Source organism: Micromys minutus (genome assembly GCF_963924665.1).
Source record: "Micromys minutus genome assembly, chromosome: 32".
NCBI classification, from domain to species: Eukaryota; Metazoa; Chordata; class Mammalia; order Rodentia; family Muridae; genus Micromys; species Micromys minutus.
The window spans coordinates 12,338,107-12,358,784 of record NC_137967.1 but is presented as its reverse complement, the minus strand read 5'-3'; the positions used below and the strand labels follow the sequence as shown (position 1 = coordinate 12,358,784).

Sequence of the window (20,678 nt, the reverse complement as noted above, 5' to 3'; positions counted from 1 at the left end):
AGTATCCTAGAAAAGTCACTGAGAGAGCAAGTGAAGGAAGAAAAAGTAACCACGGGCAGAGTAATCAGGGGGCTGAAACAATAGGATATCTATACTCAAAAAGATGAAGAGAGGAGTCGGTAAGAGGGCTCACTGGGTGAAGGGGCTTGCCACCAAGGCTGATAACCTGGGTTCGGTGCCTGGAACCCATAAGAAAAATAATTGACTCCTGTAAATTGTCATCTGACCTAAACTCATTGTGCCCATGTGTACATGTGCACACTTGCACACGTGCATGCACACACACTAAATAAATAAATATAAATAGATGTAATTTGAAAAGAAAAATAGGAGGTCAGGCCATTTATTCACAGAAAACATACACCCAAAATATCTCAAAACAGATCATAAGCATACAAAAAAACTCACTAACTTTTGGAAGAAAATCTAAGTGACTATCTTTGACCTAGGCTAGGCAAAGATGTCACAGACACAACACACACAGACACACAGACACACAGACACACACACACACACATACACACACACACATAATGACCCATAAAACTGTTAGAAAATTTTGGATTTCAAAAGATGCTATTAAGAAATCAAAAAGATGAGCTGCAAATGGAGATCCTATGCAGACCTGATAATACAGACCACAGAAGTAAAGAATTACAACTCAGTAAAAAGACAGACCATTTCCACATGGCTTTAAGACTGAATAGATACTTCACTAAAGGAGATATTCAATAAACAAGCAGATATGTCAAATATCACTAGTCATTACAGAAACACAAATTAAGATCAAAATGAGTTTGCTTACTTCACACTGACTGGCATGGCTGCCATTAGAAAGGCAGATAGTAACAAGTGCTGGTGACCATGTGGCGAGTCAGTTGGTGATACATTTTTCTACACAATGTAGCAATTCTATCACTAACCATCTCCCCCAAAGAAATGGAAACATGTTCATACAAGGGTATGATATACACAACAACATTTCACATAATAACAAAAAGGCAGGAACAACCTAGTCACCAGCCTGTGAGTGGGTGAGTGAGCCAAATGCTATAGAATACAATGATAATTGATACTATTCAAAAGAAACAGAGTGCTTGTCCTGGTCAGTTTGATGTTGATGTGAGTCATTTGGGAAGAGGGAGCCTGTAGTTCATCTCCCTGATTAATGATTGGCAGGTGAGGGCCCAGCCCATTGTGGGTGGAGCCATCCCTGGCCCAACCCATTGGGGGGGCAGTGCCATCCCTGGGCTGGTGATCCTGAGCTCTATAAGAAAGCAGGCTGAGCAAGCCATGGGGAGCAAGCCAGAAAGCAGCACCCCTCCATGGCTTCGGCATCAGCTCCTGACTACAGATTCCTCCTGCCTTGAGGAATCTTCATGGCCTGACTTCCATCCATGGTGCAGTATGATCTGAGAGTTGTAAACTAAAATGAACCCTCTCCTCCCCAAACTGCTTTGAGCCGTGGTGTTTTGTCAGAGCAGCAGACACCATAACTAAGGCAGTGCAGATACTGCTGAAGAGATGGATCTCAGAAACGTTTTTAAGGCAGTTGTATGACATAAGAGATCTTGGGCTAAATGCCCAGAACTACAAACAAACAAACGAAAGAACATGATGGTAGGATCTGGAAAGATAGCTCAGTGGTTAAGAGCTCTTACTGCTCTTCCTAAGGAGCCAGGATCAGTTCCCAACACCCACACTGGGCAACTCACAACTGCTTATAACTCAAGTCCAGACATTCTGATGCCCTATTGTGGCATCTGCCACTAGTGCACAGACACATACACGTATGTGCACAAACACATTCACATATATGCATATGTACACACATATATACCTATAAACACAAGGAACACACATACACATGCATACACACATATACATACACATGTGCACACACATACACGCACATGCACACATATACACATAAATGCACATGCACACACATAAACACAACACACAATACACACATGCACACACAAACATACACATGTATACATGTGTACATACATGCACACATAAATGCACATGCACACAAAATCACAACACACACATATGCACACACAAACATGCACATGCATACATATATACATACATGCACACACATGCACACATAAATGCACACACACAAAAAAACACAACACACATATGCACACACAAACATGTACATGCATACATATATACATACATGCACACATAAATAAGAACAAATCTTTTGTAAAAAAGGACATGTGAAAGAGAAAGATGGCAGGTGGAAAAGGCCACTGCATGGAAGTGTTGTGAGGACAGAAACTCACGAAGAATGACTGGGCTTGTGCTTACTTGAGCCAGGAGTGGAAATGAGGCGGGACGTGGCTAGTGACTTGGAATGAGCTCAAGGGATTTGGAGAGACCAGTGGAAATATCCTAAAATTGGATGGTGGTAATGGTTGCGCAGCTCTGTAAATTTACTAAAAATCACTGAAGTGTGCCATGTAAAAGAGGTGAGTTTTATGGTATGCAAATTATACAGTTCACTCTTGATAGCTGTGAGTTCTGCAATCTCTGATTCAACCAGCCGTCGACAGAAAATATTTGGGGGAAATTGCATTTGTGTTGAACACGAACCGCTTTTTTCTCGTCGTTATTCCCTAAACAATTCTGAATAAATGACTATTTACAAAGCATTTACATTGTGTTACGTATTGTAAATAAGCCAGATTTGATCAAAAATAAAGATGGGATATATGTAGGTTATAGATGAAATTGTATCATTTTATAAACCACAGAACTTGAGTATCCAGGGAAGGGTATTCTGAAACCAACCCCACCTGAATAAAGCATGGCTCAGTGGTAGAGCCCCTACCCAGAATCTCCCAGTGAGGGGCTGGAGGCGTGGCTCAGTGGTAGAGCCCCTGCCTAGAATCCTCCAGTGAGGGGCTGGGGCATGGCTCAGTGGTAGAGCCCCTGCCTAGAATCCCCCAGTGAGGGGCTGGGGCGCTGCTTTGCTCTGAACGCGTCCAGTAATCTTGTGGGTAATGTAATTCTTTAGTTAGTTCTGTGAAGAGGTGGCACTTTGGGTATAATTAGGGTGAGGTCATGTGGTTAGGAACTTCACAGCGGGACAAGTGTGTTTGTAAGTCACAGACAGTTGCATGCTTATTCTGTCTTGTCATGTGACACCCACATACACAAACTCATTCTCTGACATTATAAGAAGGCTCTTGACAGTTTCAGCCAGATCCAGAATGGTGATTGTTAAGTTTGTTCTCTTTGTAAATTACTTGGCCTTGGGTTGTTGTTACAGCAACAAAAAACATAGGTGATAGGTAGAAGCCACATAATACTGCTCACTTCCCTTGTTTGGTCCCTGCTCAGTGGGCGGTCAGAGCACCCTCCAGTGCCTCAGGTCCTAACCTGTAGGTAGAAGAATGAGGAAGTGCCTATTCTTAAGCAGGGATGCTGCTGAAATGTCAATAAGAATAATAAAATCACACCATTGAAAGACAATGGATGGAAGTAGAAATATTATGCTATGTAAAAATAAATCCAGATCCAGAAAAGACAAAGACCACATTTTTTGTTCACATATACAGTCTAAACACTTATAGTAGTAGGGAGTTGGGAATAGAACCCAGGGTTCTGTATATTTTAGGCAGATGCCCTACCACTGAGCCACGCCCCCAGTTCCTCACTGGGGGATTCTAGGCAGGGGCTCTACCACTGAGCCACGCCCCCAGCTCCTCACTGGAGGATTCTAGGCAGAGGCTCTACCACTGAGCCACGCCCCCAGCTCCTCACTGGAGGATTCTAGGCAGGGGCTCTACCACTGAGCCACGCCCCCAGACCCTCACTGGAGGATTCTAGGCAGGGGCTCTACCACTGAGCCACACCCACAGCCCCTCACTGGGGGATTCTGGGTAGGGGCTATACTGCTGGGCCATGGGCTGGAGAAAGAAACTACCAGGTGGGGGCAACAGAAGCTGAGGCTTGTTAAAGTACTTGTCATACATGCATGAGAATGTGACAATATAACCTATTACCTTGTTCAACAAATACACACTAATAAAAATCTCCCTAAAGTAGTCTAGCCTGAGCTACCCATTGAGTTCAAGGCCAACCTGGTTTACGTGATGGGTTTACAATTAGCATGGGCTACACAGCAGTGCCCGAAACAAATGAGGGAGATCCCCAGCAATAAAGGTCCACTCCTATCATGTCCTCTTTCTGTCCTTTCACACTGCCCACCCAGTGCTCAGGGAAGGGGATGAAGCCCACCCCCATGCTGCAAGCCCTTTGCCACGTGCACTGTATGTGCTCCAAGCTTGATCCGAGCCAGGCCAACCCTTTAATTACCGCTGCTACTTCTAGCTAGGTTTCTCCAAAGAACTCATTCAAGCCGTGACCACTCGACCTGAAATTTTATGAATGTAATTTCATTATCTAGTCTGTCTGGGCTGTGAGCAGGGGGCGGGTTACAGTCACCACTTTTGCTGTCTTCCTTTCTGCAGGGAGAACTCTTCATTCACCTTCATGGCTGAGAGTCTACAGACCGACTCCACTCTGAGCTCCAAGCCCACCTGCCTCTCCCTGGGTGATCACAGCATGTCCTTGTTTGTGGCAGGGGAAAGTTTCAGAGTACACACTGTGCACCCAGCTCCCAGTTCAGGTGTGAGGCATCTCCTCCGGCTGGCACGGGCCGAGGCAAGCACACCTCCTATGGTGTGTGCCGTGTCAGGGTGCAGACCCGCTCGGTCCTAGACAGGATTAAAGATGAGAATTTACGAGGACCAGATATGGTGTGCAAAGCAGGCTCTAAACAACAGGTCTCCGGTGCCATGAGTCTTACAGGGGGCTCTTCCTACTCCTGAGAAGTTTTCGGAGTCACAGATAAGAATCCATGGATTTTCATGGATCTGGAATCTAGGGTTCTAATCCAAACACAGCCACTTCCTGGCTGCGTGTCTTTGGTCCAGGAACTCAGTCTCTCTGGGATGGAGAAGGGTACTAGGAGGACCCATGGAAGACGTTCTGTAAAAACTATAAAGTGAAGAGTCTGGGATACAGAAAACACTCAGTCCATCCCCATCACTCAAACCACAACCTTTCTAACAGCCATTAGATAGGACTCTCTACTCAGAGCAGAAAGCATCATGGGAAAATCCTAGTCAGTCAGGCTTGGCTCCTCCTAGGGGGTTCTTGCTAGGTATAGCTGCCACAAGGGAGGGAAGTGAATGTAGCTGTCTCTGCAGCGCAGGTCACTGTGGAAAACATGTGAGCAGGAACTCTTTTTCTATCTGATCCCACTCCATCTTCCAGGTACCCATAGCTCTGCTCCTCAGCCATGTCACAGAAGGTCACTCTAGTTTGATGGCCACTACTGGGGATTGAAGCTTACTTATTTGTACATGCTGGGTAGGAAACTTACTGCCAACCCATATCCATAGTTTCTTTGTATTCTAGGTGAGTCTTTTACTGGCGAGCCACACCCCTAGAATCTCATTGGTAGATTCTTTGCGGGGGGGCTGTACTAGTGAGTAATACCACCGAGCTCCTTCCTGGCTAATTCTAGACACTCACTATAACACTGAGCTATATTCTTTTAAGCCTTCATTGGTAAATCCTAGGCAGGGGCTCTACCACTGAGCCATGTCCCCAGTCCCTCACTGGGAGATTCTAGGCAGGGACTCTACCACTGACCAATATCCCTAAACTTGAGAGCCCACTTTTTCCTGGTGCCCTGACCTATTTCTCTTGCTCTCTCCAGGGCACAGGGATAAGCAGTTACTAGGTCTAGCAGGATGAGAGGATGGCTGAAAATTTCCTCAACCAGGCCTGGGAAGAGAAAGAAAGGCAGCCCCGACTTCCCTCCAAGACCCAGACCGCGAGAATGGGCAGAGCCCTAGGAGTCTTGTGCCCACCTCTATCAGAAACTAGTGCTTTCTCAGAGCTTCCTGGGCTGCAGCTATGGGGTTGGGGGACACAGAATGGGTGCAAACAAGCTCCACTATTTACCCGTATAGATAAAAATGCAAAGGAGAGAATCTTCCATAGAGTGCTCTGGTGATTTGAGTTAAAACAGCAGAGCCCCGAATCCTGGGAAGTAAGTTTTATAATGAAAACATCAGCGGGCATGTAATGGAGCGCTTCGGGCCTAAATGAGATCTTCCTAGAGGCCCGGAGGCATTCTGCAAAAATTATCAGGAGGAGACAGATCTGCATTGACCCTAGGGTACAAGAATGGGGTTCACGGGAATGTCAGGGGCTGGTGTAACCCCACACAGGTAGCATACATAGCCTTATTCCTCTCCCAATCTCGAGCCTCTGCCTGCTAGTACTTCCGGTGTCAAAATGACCATGGTAAAATAAATTATCAATAGCCCAGGGACCTTAGAAAGGATGACGGCATGACCACGGAGCCCAGGCTGGCTCAAAGCCAATTCCCTACTGCTTGCATTAAGAATGGAGGGACACAAGGGAGGATGGAGCCGTCACAACCCCATTGGGCCATCTCTGCTAGAAACAGTGCCTTGTTCTGTTTGCTGTGTGTTCAAAGGCCTCAGCTTCTTGGACCTGAGAGTTGAGGACAGGTATATTGAGGGGCAGAGAAACAAGGCAGACATAAGACGGCCCCTTTGTCTTTCTTGGAGCCTCAGTTGCCAGGCAATGTTAATGATGATGCCCGGTCACGAAGTGACTGAAGACAGGACATTCACCCTCCTTTTGTCTTCATGGAGCTCCTTGCCAGGCATTGGTCCAAACATGGCGTCCTACCAGACATCATTTTGGGGCATCTTACATACAATCCTAGCGTTTGCCTCCTCCCCCGAGTCTGCAGTTCATTCTGGCCCAGGCAGGGTGGGAAACAGGCTGTTCCACATCTAAGAACCCCCTCTGGACATGTGACTTGTGTCACATGAGAACGGTCTGATTCATCCCTGCATACGAGGGACAATGAGCTGCTGTGAGGGGCAGAATCTAAAACCAGGCCACCTAGGGATAGGGCGAGCATCAGAACCGGCTGGCTCCGATGGGTCCATGCCCAGCCCACACACAATGGGGACCCAGAGTCCTAGCTGGACTGAAATTTCAGAAGGTGTCTGCCATGGGTCTCAGTAACCACAATAGTTGAGGAGCCTTGGGGCCTGCAATCAGGGAGTTGGGCTGTTTCCAAAATCTGTAAGGGGCAGTCAAGAAAGGTCCTCTGAGGGGGGATAAAAACAAAAAAACAAAACAGGAGACTAACATTTAAAAAAAAAAAAAAACCCAGAGACCCCAACATGAAGGTAATAGTCAAGGAGAGAATGGGAAACGCTCAGATCTGCATTAAAATATGGCCCTGTCTACTTCCATGTTAAGCAGCTACTGTCTAAATGGAAGCTAATGGCCTCATGGGGTGAAGGCAGATAGGGTAAAAGCACCCAAGACAGTGCCTGGCACCCCTAAACAACATGCTATCACACATTCTGAGGTTTAATTACATGGTCTTGTTTTGTAAATTACCACCCTGTACCTGTGGGCAGCCGTGGGGGCTTTTCAAAGACAATATTGTCCATTAATTCATTAAAACCCACACAACACTCTGCCTTCTATTTTTAGCATCTTACTCTAGTTCCCTGAAAACATATGTCACGCTTCTTTCTGCCACGATTGGCCCGCTTTCCTGTTCTGTTTTCTCTTCTAATTTCCCCGCCCCTAGGAACCTTTAGCATAACAATGCTGGGACCGTTTTCTATTAATATCAATTTTCAGATTACAGTAATATGATGTCTGTTTCCTAATTTAATTAGGTGATTCCTGTTACTAGTTCCCACTCGCTCATTATTTCTCACTGAGCATATTTTAATGCACGAAAGGAAAGTGAGGCTCTGGCTACAGATCTCAGAGTGTCTTCAGGACTTGAAAGTCCCCTCCATCTACAGGACTGGAGAACCCAGGACATGGGGATCACATAGAGGAAGGACAGACTGGGAAGTCACGGGGCCACAGATGTTACAGGAATAGTCTAGGCTCAAGGTACACAATATTGGACAGAACAATTCTAGCTGTGGACACTGAGTGGGTCCCCCAAAGTTAGGGGCTCCCAGAGAGTGTGAGAACAAGTCCTCCAGGACTCCCACAAATACATAGGAGAACTCAAGGAGGGGATTCGATATCTAATACTTTTAAAAGATTTATTTTTTATTTATGTGTGCATGTACGTATGTCTAAGATTGCGCAAGTGGACGCAGGTGCCCATGGAGGCCAGAAGAGGACGTCAGATTCTCGGGAGGTGAGGTGACAGGTGGTTGTGAGCCATCTGACCTGGCTCCTGGGAACTGAACTGAGGTCCTCTATAAGAGCAGCCAGTATTCTTAACCACTGAGCTACCTCTGCAGTCCAAATTGGTTAAAAGAAAGAAAGAAAGAAAAAGAAAGAAAGAAAAGAAGAAAGAAAGAAAGAAAGAAAAGAAAAGAAAGAAAGAAAGAAAGAAAAGAAGAAAGAAAGAAAGAAAGAAAAGAAGAAAGAAAGAAAGAAAGAAAGAAAGAAAAGAAGAAAGAAAGAAAGAAAGAAAGAAAGAAAGAAAGAAAAGAAAGAAAGAAAAGATTGCCCCCTTGGTATTGAGGACTGAACCCAGAGCTTCGTGCCTTCATGCACGCCAGACAAGTGCCCTACCCCTAAGCTACACCCTAGCACCCTGTTACCTTTGGTTTAGAGACCACTGAATTGTCTTAAGATAGCCTTGAACTCACTTCGTAGCCCAGGCCTCGCAAGTGGCCTGTTTCTACCTGTGCAGTCTCAGGATCATAAGCCTGTGCTGCCAGGCCCAGCTGCAGTGGTTAACATATACAAAGTGTGTGTGCCTGGATGTGCTTATGTGGGCTGTGTGTACCCAGGGACCCCCAGAGGTCAGGGGCAGTTGTGAGCTGGTATGTGGGTGCTGGAAACTGAGCCCAATCCCTCTACAAGAGTATTGTTAACCATCTCTCTAGCCCCGATGGTTGATTTTGATTGGCAGGTTGGGTTGGAGTCAGAAGCATACTTCTGGTTGTGTCTGGAAGGAAGACCCTACAACTGAGAAAGGAGGGAACACTCATCCTGCACCTGGGAAGCACCACCTCATAGTCAGGAGACTTGGGTACAATAAGGAAAAAAATATCAGCTAGCTCAGGCACCTCTCTCTTTCTGTGTCTCTGCCTTTGTTTCTCTGTGTCTCTGTTTCTCTCTGTGCCTTTGTCTCTCTCTGTGTTTCTGTCTCTCTCTGTGTGTCTCTGTCTTTCTGTGTCTCTGACTTTCGTGTCTCAGTCTCTCTCTTTCTCTCTCTCCTTCTCCTTCCTTTTGTCTATGAAGTAATCCCCTCTGCCACATCCTTCCCACCATGATGGGTTATAAACCTCTGAAAACTTATTCACCAAATCTTTCCTCCCTTGTTTTACTCAAATATTTTTGTTCCAACAACAACAACAACAACAACAACAACAACAACAAACTGACTAACGCGGCACCCCCCCCCCCCGGAAACCCCACACCCACCAGGGCTTGAGGGCTCGAAGACTCTCCTTTTAGAGCTAGCTGACGACCACAAAGGGCTGTGTCCACTCCTCCTTCATTTTTGGCCTCTACCCAGCTGTAGGGGTTGTCCTTCACACCCCAATCTAAATTCGAATGTGGGGCCCAGTGTTATGCAAAGGGATGTCTGAGGTTGCCAGTCTCACCCAAATGCATGACTCCAAGAGTCTTCCTTCCTTCCTCCTGCTGGGCCATGGGGACTGAGCTGGCCCAGGAAGAACATAGACACAGATTCCTGGAATCTAAGGGCAAGGCCTCACTAGTGTAGACGGGCCTCACTAGTGTAGACGGAACAGTTGGCCTGGTATCTCTCTGCCCACAGCCCTGGCTGGGAGAACCTGGCTGTGTTGTGTGATGCATAGAGGCGTGCCCGGGAGAGCTGAAAACCAAGTGAATCTGCGTCTCTGAGGTTCCCAGAAGGGTGAGACAAGGGAGGGCCAGGCATCCCGGTCGAGCCGTGGGCGGTGTTCAGCAAGTTTGAAGATAGTACAGGTCTATTGTTTAGAAACACTGGGATCTGAGAGTCCCAGCCGGGCTGATTTTGCAGTGATGTATCACCAGCTACTTAACAGGATGGATCACTGCAATTACATGTCACTTCTGATATTCACAGTCACAACAAGGATGTGTCAGCCTCACAAGGCTTAGAGGAAAATATATATGATGTTCCGCAACGCCGCCGTTAGAGAACGGCTTCAGGAAACAGGCTCCAGGGGATTGTGGGAAAACCCACCTGTTTGGGGAAAGCAGCCAGTTCCGTGGAAGTAGGAGGGGCTGGCTCCCCAGACCTGGGAGGAGTGAGACGTTCAATATCCCAGCTCTGAGGGGGCAGGGTTCAGTGCTAAGGTCCAGGTAGGATGTCATAACGCTTTGAGGGCTGGCTGAGAGTTTCTAGGCTGCTATCACTTTTGGATCTGTGGATTCGAAGCTCCCAGGGGACACACCTAGACAACGGTAGTCTCCGTAGAAACCAGAAGGACCTGGAATTGTAGAGTAGCCCTCTGCTCTGAACAAATAGGGCCACACCCCTGGCAATGCGGGACCCAGAATGAGAGTCATGCACGGTCTAGCCAGCACAGCTTTGTCTCTGGAGGACAACATGGGAGCCTCAGAGTCAGTCAGACACTAGGACTTCGGCTCTGTGGACTTGGGCTGAGAAGTCTTGGGTCAGAGTGTCGGCAGCATGTGCTCTAGAGAGAGTCTCCCAGACACACAGTGTGCCACGCCCACCTGAGGTCTGCACCACGTGGCTGCTGGAGACGTTAGGTGGACATCCCTCGGCAGGCTGACTCCAGGAAGCTCTTCTGACTCCCTCACCTTCTGGAGGGGCACGACTCCCAGCCACCTTTGTCCTCTGAGTGCCTCCCTGTGAGTTTATTTCTCTCCCAGCATCCTTTGTGCCATTCCCACAATGCCATGGGGGACTCTAGGGAAAGGCTCAAGCCCCTGTCCTTGATCTCCAGACTGTGTGCTCCTTGAAGCAGAACCTACTTGGTCTTCCTCCATTCACCCTCACTTCTGCTTGTACCCCTCGCCCACCTCAGGTTGGCTGGGTCCTCTGGGGTACAGACAGACTCACACAGGTCTCTCCCCAGCTAGCAAACCCAGAGACCCATATGCCACGATTCTGCCCCAGAACAGGCAGAAGGCTGATCCTAACCTCGGCATCTAGCCCAACAAGGAACATGGGCAGAGTCCAGCACACACGTGAATCCATATCAGCTCCTTCCAGAGAGAGTTCTCCAACAGCCCTGTCCGCCATCACTGGGATCTGGGGGTGTGGAGCCCCTTGTTTGAGACATTACAGAATACCTCCACACAGGCTGCCCAGGATCTCGGGTTCCCTAAGTCTGAAACAGAACCCATGACCCCTGCCCTTCCCTGTCAGTTACCACCCTGGAAAGGGAAACCTGCATCTGCATCTGCCACAGCCAGAAACCCCAGATGTCTCCCCTACCCCCACCACGTTACAACTCTGCTCACAAACAACCCTCCTTGGTATCTGCTACAGTTTGAATCTGCAAAGTGGTCCACAGGCTCATGTTCTGAACATACTAGCCACAGTTGATACCATTGTCTCGAAGGTGGCCAGGTGGGTCTGGGTGTTGGATGCAGGTGCTTAGGGCAGACCTTTGAAGGGAATACATGTGTCTATCTTATTCCTGGTCTACTGGGAGGTGAAACGTCACTACACCCCACCCTGCCTCTACCCCCACTACAGACAGAGACATCTTAGGGATTGTATCTCAATAATGATTTGAAAGTCCCGAGACCATGAGCCAAAGCAAACCCTTCCTCCCTTAAGTTGTGTCTGTCAGGTATTTTGCAGTACTGATGGCTCCCTATAAGAGTATTGGCTGCCTCTGTCTGCAAAGGACCAAGGACCAGCTCTATTCTCAGCCACACTGGACAGCTAGTTTACAACCAGCAGTGATTCTAGTCTTAGGGGACCTGCCTCCCTCTTTTGGCCTCTGTGAGTGATGCATGAACATGGTACACAGACAGACAAATGGACAGACACAGACAGACAGGCAGACCAGACAGACAGACAGAAAGACACACACACACACACACACACACACTTTAAAAATCAGCCTTTCTCAAGCCAGACATGGTGGTGCATGTCTTTAATCTCAGCACTCAGGAGACAAAGTCTGATCTCTGAGTTCGAAACCAGCCTGGTCTACAGAGTGAATTCCAGGACAGGGACACACAGGTCTCAAATAACACATGACACAAAACAAAACGAAATCAGCATTTGTTTTCTGTGTCATCCAACATTGGTTAAAAACTCTCTAACTGGAATCCTGGACCAAGGCTCAGCCATGGCACAGGTAACTAGTGCTGTACCCTTCTCCCATCGCCTGTCCTGGGCCTGTGGTCCCATCAGCTGTATCCCGTGTTTCCACTTGTCCTGCTCAGGCATGTCTTCTCAACCTCATGTTCCCTCCCTATCTCATGCAGCCACTGGGACAACAGAGGATGTATTTTTGTTTATGTGAATATGCATGTGTATGTGCATGTGAGCATGAAGGCATCTTCCAGAGGCTGGATCCCCTGGAGCAAGCATTTTGGGCAATCGTGAGTGACATGATCTGGATCCTGGGAACCGAACTTGGATCCTCTGCAAGAGCAGCAAGCACCCTTAACCACCGAGCCCTCCTCTCTCCAGTCCTAGAATGAGTTTCGAGTGATTCTTCAGCCAGAGGTGAGCTTCTGGCCTCCAAGCCCCTCAGAGCTCCTCACAGGCCTTATTCTCTCTGGCCTCAACATATTTATCAACACGGGAATGTGATATAGGCCTCAGTCACAATGCTGGTAGCCTCGTGTGCTGGGGGGGGGTGCTATGGGGAGCAGATGTTTAACAGCACAGGCCAGCTCTGAGGCCTTGGCCTCTGTGGCATGATTCTTCACCTCCCTGAGCTCACTGGGCTCATCTCCAAATGATGCAATCGCAAGTAACTCATAGGGACTTCTATAGTGTCAAAGGTGTACAATATGCCCGTGAGGGTGCCTGACATGGTCAGAGGCTGGCAGGATCTATCTGGTTGCGATTTCTGTGTCTGAGCTACTTAGTGCCCACTGAGCACACGGTACCAGGAGCCATGTGTTATAAGAACCATGCTGGGGTGTGGTAGTGGATGCCTATAATTCTAGCACTCAGGAGGTAGAGGCAGCAGGATCTAGTTCAAGGCCAGCCTGGTCTACTAGAAATTTTCAGACAAGCCTGGGCTAGACAGGGAGTTCCAGTCTCAAAAAAAAAAAAAAAAAAAAAAAAAAAAAAGTCTTTGCTTAGCATAAGACTTTACACATGGTAAATGCTCTTGTCAACACTGGTGGGTTTTACTCTGAAATATTCTTGTTCTGAGAAATGACTGTCCTAGGGTACAGTGCAGAAAGAGAAGCCATCAGTGGTCGAAACCAGAGGTCATCAAAGAAGGGACAGGGCTGTGACTATGGTACCTCAGCCACAGCTACTCCATTCTGGGAGAGAGCTCTGAAATGTAGGGAGAGCCTACTTTAGGAAAAGCCACTTTACAAGAGTCAAACAATAAAGAACTTGCACCGGCCAGATGGCTCAGTGGGTAAAGGTGCCCGCTGCCAAGTCTATGACCTGAGTTCAACCCCCAGGACCCAGAAGGAGAGAACTAGTCCTGCAAGTTGTCCTCAGACCTCTACATGAGCTGTCATGTGCCCCACCCCTGGATAAATAATAAATAAATGCAATTTTAAAATTCTAAGTGACGTATTTATTTATTTCTATTTCTTGTGTATTGGTGTTCTACCTGAATGCCTTTCTGTGTGAGGGTATCGGATCCCCTGAAACTGGAGTTGCCTTGTGGGTGCTGGGAATTGAACCTGAGTCCTCTGGAAGGGCAGCCAGTGCTCTTAACCACTGAGCCATCGCCCCAGCTTCCATTAACAAATTTTAAAAAGGATTATGTAAAGGTCTTACAACAGATCTGCATAATAAGATATCCCCCTCCTTCCTTCCCCCTCTTCCCTCCCTTCACTCCCCCCCCCCACTCTCTCTCTTGCTTGCCCTGTACCTCAGGCTGGTCTTGAACTCACTCCATGGCCAGGGTTAGCCCAGATGCTCTAACCCTCTCCATGCTCCTGCCTCAGTCCCCCTAGCACTGGGAAGCCAGCCCGAAATGCCAAGCCCTATCTTTTTCTTATGACTTCAATTAGCCCATAGGTCCCACACTCCCTTCATGGATCGCTGACAGCAACTCACCTGGCCCCGTTGAGACAAACTCCATCCCATTTAAGCAACGAGGAAGAAATGGCGGAAGGCGGATGAGGCCTCAGTGTGACCCCTGATTGAGGGGCAGATGGAGGCATGCTCCCTGGCAGCTCACAGACATTACAAGGGGGCAGGAGGGCACGAGCGCCTGGTAGGAGACCACAGAGCCACACATGAATTCTTATTTAGAAAGCCAAGGGGAGCCAAACCAAATCTATACGTGCTTGCTTTGCAAGGTTTTCCCAATCGTAGGTAGAGCACAGAAGATAAGGGACAGATAGCTGCAATCAATTAAGACCCCAATGGGAGCATTCTATATGGCCTGGGGCTCAGCATCCTGAAGTAAACAGGAAGAGACAGAAACTTCCATGTAGAGAGAGCTTTAATGGATTCATCGGGAAACGGCATTGTGTGGCTAGACCTAAGTACCGAGTAAGACGTTGGAGACACACAGGTTTATATTTATGAGACAAATTAAGTTTCAACATTGACTAGACATTTGAGACTTTAAAAAAAATTTTTTTTTAAACACAAGGACTTGCTATATTGCCCAGGCTCACCCCAAACTTGGAATTCTCCAGCCTCAGCTTCTCAAGGATTGCCTGCTTAGCTGTTGGATGCTTTTAAGGGAATATAAGATGGTGAGATGTAATGTTAAAAATAAGAGTCCTTATCATCTGAACTGAGAGCCACTGAAATATTTATGTGTGAATTGGGTCCATATCTGGACCTCAAAACTCAGATATAGGGAGAGATGTGATGAGAGAGAGGGAGAGAGAGATGGGGCCAGCCTGGCCAGGCTGGGGCAATGGGGGGGGGCAGGCACTTGGGGTTCATTTTTCTTCCATCCCAATCTTCCTTATGATACAAAGTTCACAGAGAAAGGCAGCTACTGAAATTGTATGCCAAAGTGAATGCAGATTCGGCCTTCTGAAGTGCTCAGAGTCTTTGTGCTGAGTCTGTTATCTCTAGTCTGGTCTTTTATTAGGAGAAGGAAGGGGGAGCCTTCTCTCAAGGGTCAAGAAGGGAGCTTCTGGGCTGGTCACATGACCCAGTAGTTTGAGCACTTGCGTAGGATGCTTAAGGCCCTGCATTCAAACCCTAGCATGTGTTCCTAGCTAGGTAATTCCAGCAAGCACTGGAGAGGCTGTAGCAGGAGCGTTAAGTTTGAGGCTAGCCTGAACTACGTGGCTATACATGGTCTCACAAATAAAGGAAGCAGAGCATAGAAACAAACATCCCGGGGGCAGAAGCTCTGGCCTCAGGACTTGCAATCTTGTAGACTGAAAAATAATTGTAATTAGATAGGTAGAATTCTCTGGTAAACAAGGAAATCTAATCTTAGAATGAAGGTTAGCTAGAGGGCACCTATCTGTTATCGTCTGAATCTACAGTACCCACAGGCTCGTCTTCAGAATCATGGGGGCTTTAGAAGGTGTGGCCTGGCTAGAGGAAGTACGTCACCGGAGATGGGACTCTGGTCCATGCTCTCAGCTTCCTGTCTGACAGTGCGGGAGGGGAATTTGCTTCAAGCTGTGACAACAATGCTCTCCCTGACCCTACCTGTGATGGGCTGAAACCAGGAGCCGTGACCGTTGTTTCTGTCAGGTCCTTAGCTCTATTCTAAACTTAAAATATAATGTTATTTTCAAAAAGAGAACATGGCCCACTGTGGTGCTTTGAATAAAAATGGCCCTCAGAGGCCCACAGGAAGGGGCACTATTAGAAGGTGAGGCCATGTTGGAGTAGGTGTGGCCTTGTTAGAGAAGGTGTGGCCTTGTTGGAGTAGGTGTGGCCTTGTTGGAGTAGGTATAGCATTGTTGGAGTAGGTGTGGCCTTGTTGGAGTAGGTATAGCCTTGTTAGAGTAGGTGTGGCCTTGTTATAGGAGGTGTGGCCTTGTTGGAGTGGGTGTGGCCTTGTTGGAGTAGGTGTGGCTTTGTTAGAGGAGGTGTGTCACTCCCAGAAGCTCAAAGCTAGGCCTGGTGTGTCTCATTTTCTTCCTGCTTCCTGCTGATGCTCTGTCTCCAGCACCATGTCTGCTTGGGGGCTGCCATGCTTCCCACCATGACGAAACTAAACCTCTGAACTGTAAGTCAGCCCTAATTAAATGTTTTTTTTTCTTTTATAAGAGTTGGGGTGGTCATGGTTTCTCTTCACAGCAATACCAACCCTAACTAAGACACCCACCTTACAGAAGCTGGTAGTTCTGTAAGATTCTGTTTGATGCCCTAGACAAGCTGAGGTGGGCTAGCTGGCCCTGAAGAAATTCAGATATGTCATCGTTAACTACACCTGTCAATCTGACACAAACCTAGAGTCACCTGGCCAGAGGGAACCTTAACCGAAAAATTGTCTCTATCAAATTAGTCTGTGCCCGTTGTCTGTAAGGCGTTTTCTTAAATGTTAATCGACGAAGAAAGGCCCAACCCACCATGGGCAGTCCCATCCCTACACTGGTGGGTTTGGGCTATACAAGAAAGCTAGCTAATACGAGTCAGAGAGGGAGAGCACCAACCACCTTTATCCCTCCAAGGTTCCTGCCTTGAATTCCTGCTTAACTTCCCTCAGAGATGGATAGGGACCTGGGAGTTACAAGATGACAACCCCGCACGCTGCTTTGTTTTTTATGGCGTTCATTACAGCGACGGAAAGCAGCCTAGAACAATGAGCTTTCCACATCTAGTAACTGTACAGCGAGATCCGATCAGCAATGGATCCCAAGAGCCACACGCACAGATGAAATCCATTCCCTTTCTCAAGTTGGCTCCTGGGCGCTGATCTGCCAGCCTTCTTGAATCCACAGAACTCACACCCTTAGTCCCAGCGAAGTTCATACCACGGTGTGGATTTTCCCTGTGTTTCAGTCCCCGCTGGGTGTCCCTGTCCGACAGGACCGCCTTGTAGCCTACACCTCCTTGGAACAGAGACTCCCAGGGAGAGGACTTGGTCAGGGCCGTCAGGGGACCACCCGACACGCAACTGGGCGCATACGCTTTGTAAGCAATGGTTTCCAACAGATAAATGTAATCAAGGTTTATGTGCTCGGAGAAGCCAACAGGATGGGGTTGTTTCACTTGAAGGATCAGAAGAAAATTGTAACTAATGTTGTGGAAAATTACTTTGATATTGCTTTCTTGGTACCGAATCACAATTAGGCTGCTGCGAGTGGTACAGGGAAGGAATAAATGAATAGTAACAAATCAACACAAACAGCTTGTGTCAGGAGCGCTTCGCTCAGGGAAAGGGACGTAAGCATTACTTAAAGTTTTATGACTGTGTTTGGTGTGATTTACATAGACCTGCAGGGTTGCCCATCACGTAAGCACACGTGGAGGGTGGCTCCCTTGCATCTGCCAATAGAATGAAGACCCACCCACGCTCCTTACCTGGCTCCGCCCACTGCAGGGGATGCTCACCCGCAATCCCTCAGCTGAGTGTGAGGGTCTGAGGCTCAGAACGCCCAACCACACGTCTGCTTCCCACCCACCTGTAACTCACACATCTGTGCACTTGGGTAGTTGTTTCGGAGCAATGCTAGGTAGGAAGGGGGATAGGAATCCAGTGCCTGCGAATTTAAGGCCTCGGCTCCACCAGCCGGCCGTTGGCATAGCAGGGCGTACCCTAGGTTCAACAGAGCAGAATCCTACCTGGCAACAGATGGCCTATCCCAGAAATGAACCACAGAGGGACCCTCCTGTCCCATATGGACACCCTATGTACACGTATGCCTTTTCTCCCAGGCCCCTCCCACAGTGCAGACATCAGATAGTCAGACCCTTGGCCTGTGCATACGCCACAACCACACACCTTAGGGTGTCCACCAGAGGCACGATTCCTCCAAGCTCCCTTGTTCTCTGGTTTATTTTTGCAGAGACTACACATAGTCACAGGGACCATTTAGTTCCTGTACTGTGACTGTTCTGCCCTGTGGGACCCGGCTGTGCCGACTCAATGTTACTAGCTATTCTAGAGCTCTCAAGAGGCTACAAAGTCCCCAGAGGAGCCAGCTCGGTCACGAACGCTCGCTTCCTCAGAAGCTGGGAGAAGCTGGATCCATTTTCTGACAGCCACCAGCTGTAGAGGTTGACCCCAGAATGCGTCAGCACAGTGGTTTACCTTGCTGTCTCTAGGGCCTGCAACTGAACTTGCTTCTTACTCACTGGGATGAAAGGGATAATTCATCAGCCTCCCCACCCCATGCAGAGCTTCTGGCAGCAGCTGCCAGGTTCAGGCAGGATCTGGGCGCTACGTGTGTTTCTTCCTTTTCCTCTTGAGGCCTGTGGCCTTCAATCTGGGCTCAAGGCCACTGCGTCAAGGTTCAGAGCTCCAGTTTGCAAAAGCAAAACAATGAAGTGGTACAAAAAAGGGGGGGCCTGAGTTGGGGGTAGTGCTAGGGAAAGAGCCCCTGGGTAGGGAGCGGGTACCCATCCCTCCAGTGCTTCAGGCTGCAGGCTGTGTCACAGGAAGCCATTGAGCTAAACCTCTGGCTTGCACATCTCTTCCATCCTGTTCCTGCAAGCAGTATGTTCATGCCCGTGTCCCCGGAGAGGAAGCACATCTCTGAGGGCTCCTCACAAGAGATCTCTGCTACTGCTGTGATCTGGAAGCCCAGCTTTCCCCTTCCTTCTAAGCAGATTAACCCCCAGCCTCGGGCCCATGCCTGCAACAACCAGCTACATCATATCTTGCATCAAGAGCACTGGAGCCCTCCTCCTCCTATCTGCCCTGAGTGTCCCATGCATTCCTGTCACTCTCTGTACCCCACCGTCCCCAGCAGGCATTCCAATGGGTCACAGGCACAGAGAGAGCGGGGTGTATGGTAAGAGTGGGTCTCAGCCTCACCAAGCCAGTATGTGAGTTGATTTCTGTCTCAGGCTGGAGGGACCAGATTTGAGGGATCCCCAGGGCTGGACAGGGAAGCTGAGTCATAATCCAGACATGTGAGTTCATGAAGATAATCAGGGGTCGGAAGAAGAATGGCTCCCCAGATTTCCACCAGCAGGCCCGTCACCCAGTAAGTAGCATAATTAATTAATGTAACAAAATATTTTTTTTGAGATGGGATTTCCTGGCTGGCCTGGAACTTAATATGTTGACCAGGCTGGTCTCATACTCAGAGATTCATCTGTATCTGTTTCTGCCTCTCAAGTGCTACGACTAAAGGTATGTACTGGGGCTGGAGGGATGGCTCAGTGGTTAAGAGCACTGACTTCTCTTCCAGAGGTCCTGAGTTCAAATCCCAGCAACCATATGGTGGCTCACAACCATCTGTAATGAGATCTGATGCCCTCTTCTGGTGTGTCTGAAGACAGTTATAATGTGCTTATATATAATAAATAAATTTAAAAAAACAAATAAAGGTATGTACTATTGCACCCAGCTATAAGAAAAGTTTTCCAAAGAAGACATGTTCATCTGGGTCTGGTGGTGCAGTTCTATAAGGCCAGCAACGCAGGAGGATAAGGTAGGGTCACAAGTTCAAGGCCAGACAATGAATCAAAATAAAAGTAATAACAAAAAAAAAAAAAAAAAAAAAAAAGATCAAGGGGTAAGATCTTGGGTTTAATTCCCAGTGACATTTTTCAAAAACAGAAAGACATTTATCTGCTGGTATTCAGAACAATGTGGAAGATGTCCCAAGAGTTGGCAGGATTTCCTGAGTCTGAGACTCATAAAGACAACAAACTGGCTGACCAGATGGGCAGCCTCTCTGTCGCCCACACCAGGGGCTGCTCAACTGCTACGGAAGCCAGAGCCACAGCCTTGAAATTGGTGGTCTGACACCCCCACACTGACACCAACACCTGCTAGAAGGAAGCCAGGGCCCTTTCTCTGTTTATAGGGCTACCGTCCCCCCAGCCCCGGCACACCAGGGCCACCAGACAGGTCTGCATGTGGACCCACAATGGCAAGCTGCAACCCCGGGGCTCACCTGGAACCTGCGGGGGGCTGAGCTCTATGGGGTCCTGGAGGCTGATGAAGAGGAGGAGGCCCGCAGCTCCAAACAGCAGGATGGACGAGAACATGCAGGTTAGCCGCATCGTTTCGAGTCGTGGGGTCATCCGGGGCGTGCTCCGGGGTCACCTCTTGGGTGTAAAAGGTTCGTTCTTCCTTCATTATCCACACCAGACGTCCATCAAGGCTGGGGTCTGCAAGATGGAAGGCAAGAAGCAGGGTTCAGTTGCAGGATATTCTGGCAGGCTGGGACCCCTGTCACTTTGGTGACAGTGTCTTATTGTCTGGATTTGTCTAACCCATCTGGATCTCTCTCCCTCTCTTTCCCTCTCTCTCCCTCTCTCTCCCTCTCTCTCCCTCTCTCTCGCTCCCTCCCTCCCCCCCCCTCTCTCCCTCTCTCTCCCTCTCTCTCCCTCTCTCTCGCTCCCTCTCTCTCTCTCTCTC

General features: G+C 48.3%; 1 protein-coding gene across 1 annotated transcript in view; it reads right to left on the bottom strand.

Moving 5' to 3' along the window:
- CHST8 (carbohydrate sulfotransferase 8) overlaps positions 1 to 20,345 on the bottom strand; it is a gene marked incomplete at its 3' end in the record, with an annotated part of 70,830 nt that extends 50,485 nt beyond the window's left edge. The window contains exon 1 of the mRNA XM_080908523.1: positions 20,212 to 20,345. Within this exon, the coding sequence (XP_080764649.1) occupies positions 20,212 to 20,341 (130 nt within the window). The 5' untranslated portion in view covers positions 20,342 to 20,345. The remainder of the gene's footprint in view (positions 1 to 20,211) is intronic.
- Between the last annotated feature and the right edge of the window lie 333 nt (positions 20,346 to 20,678).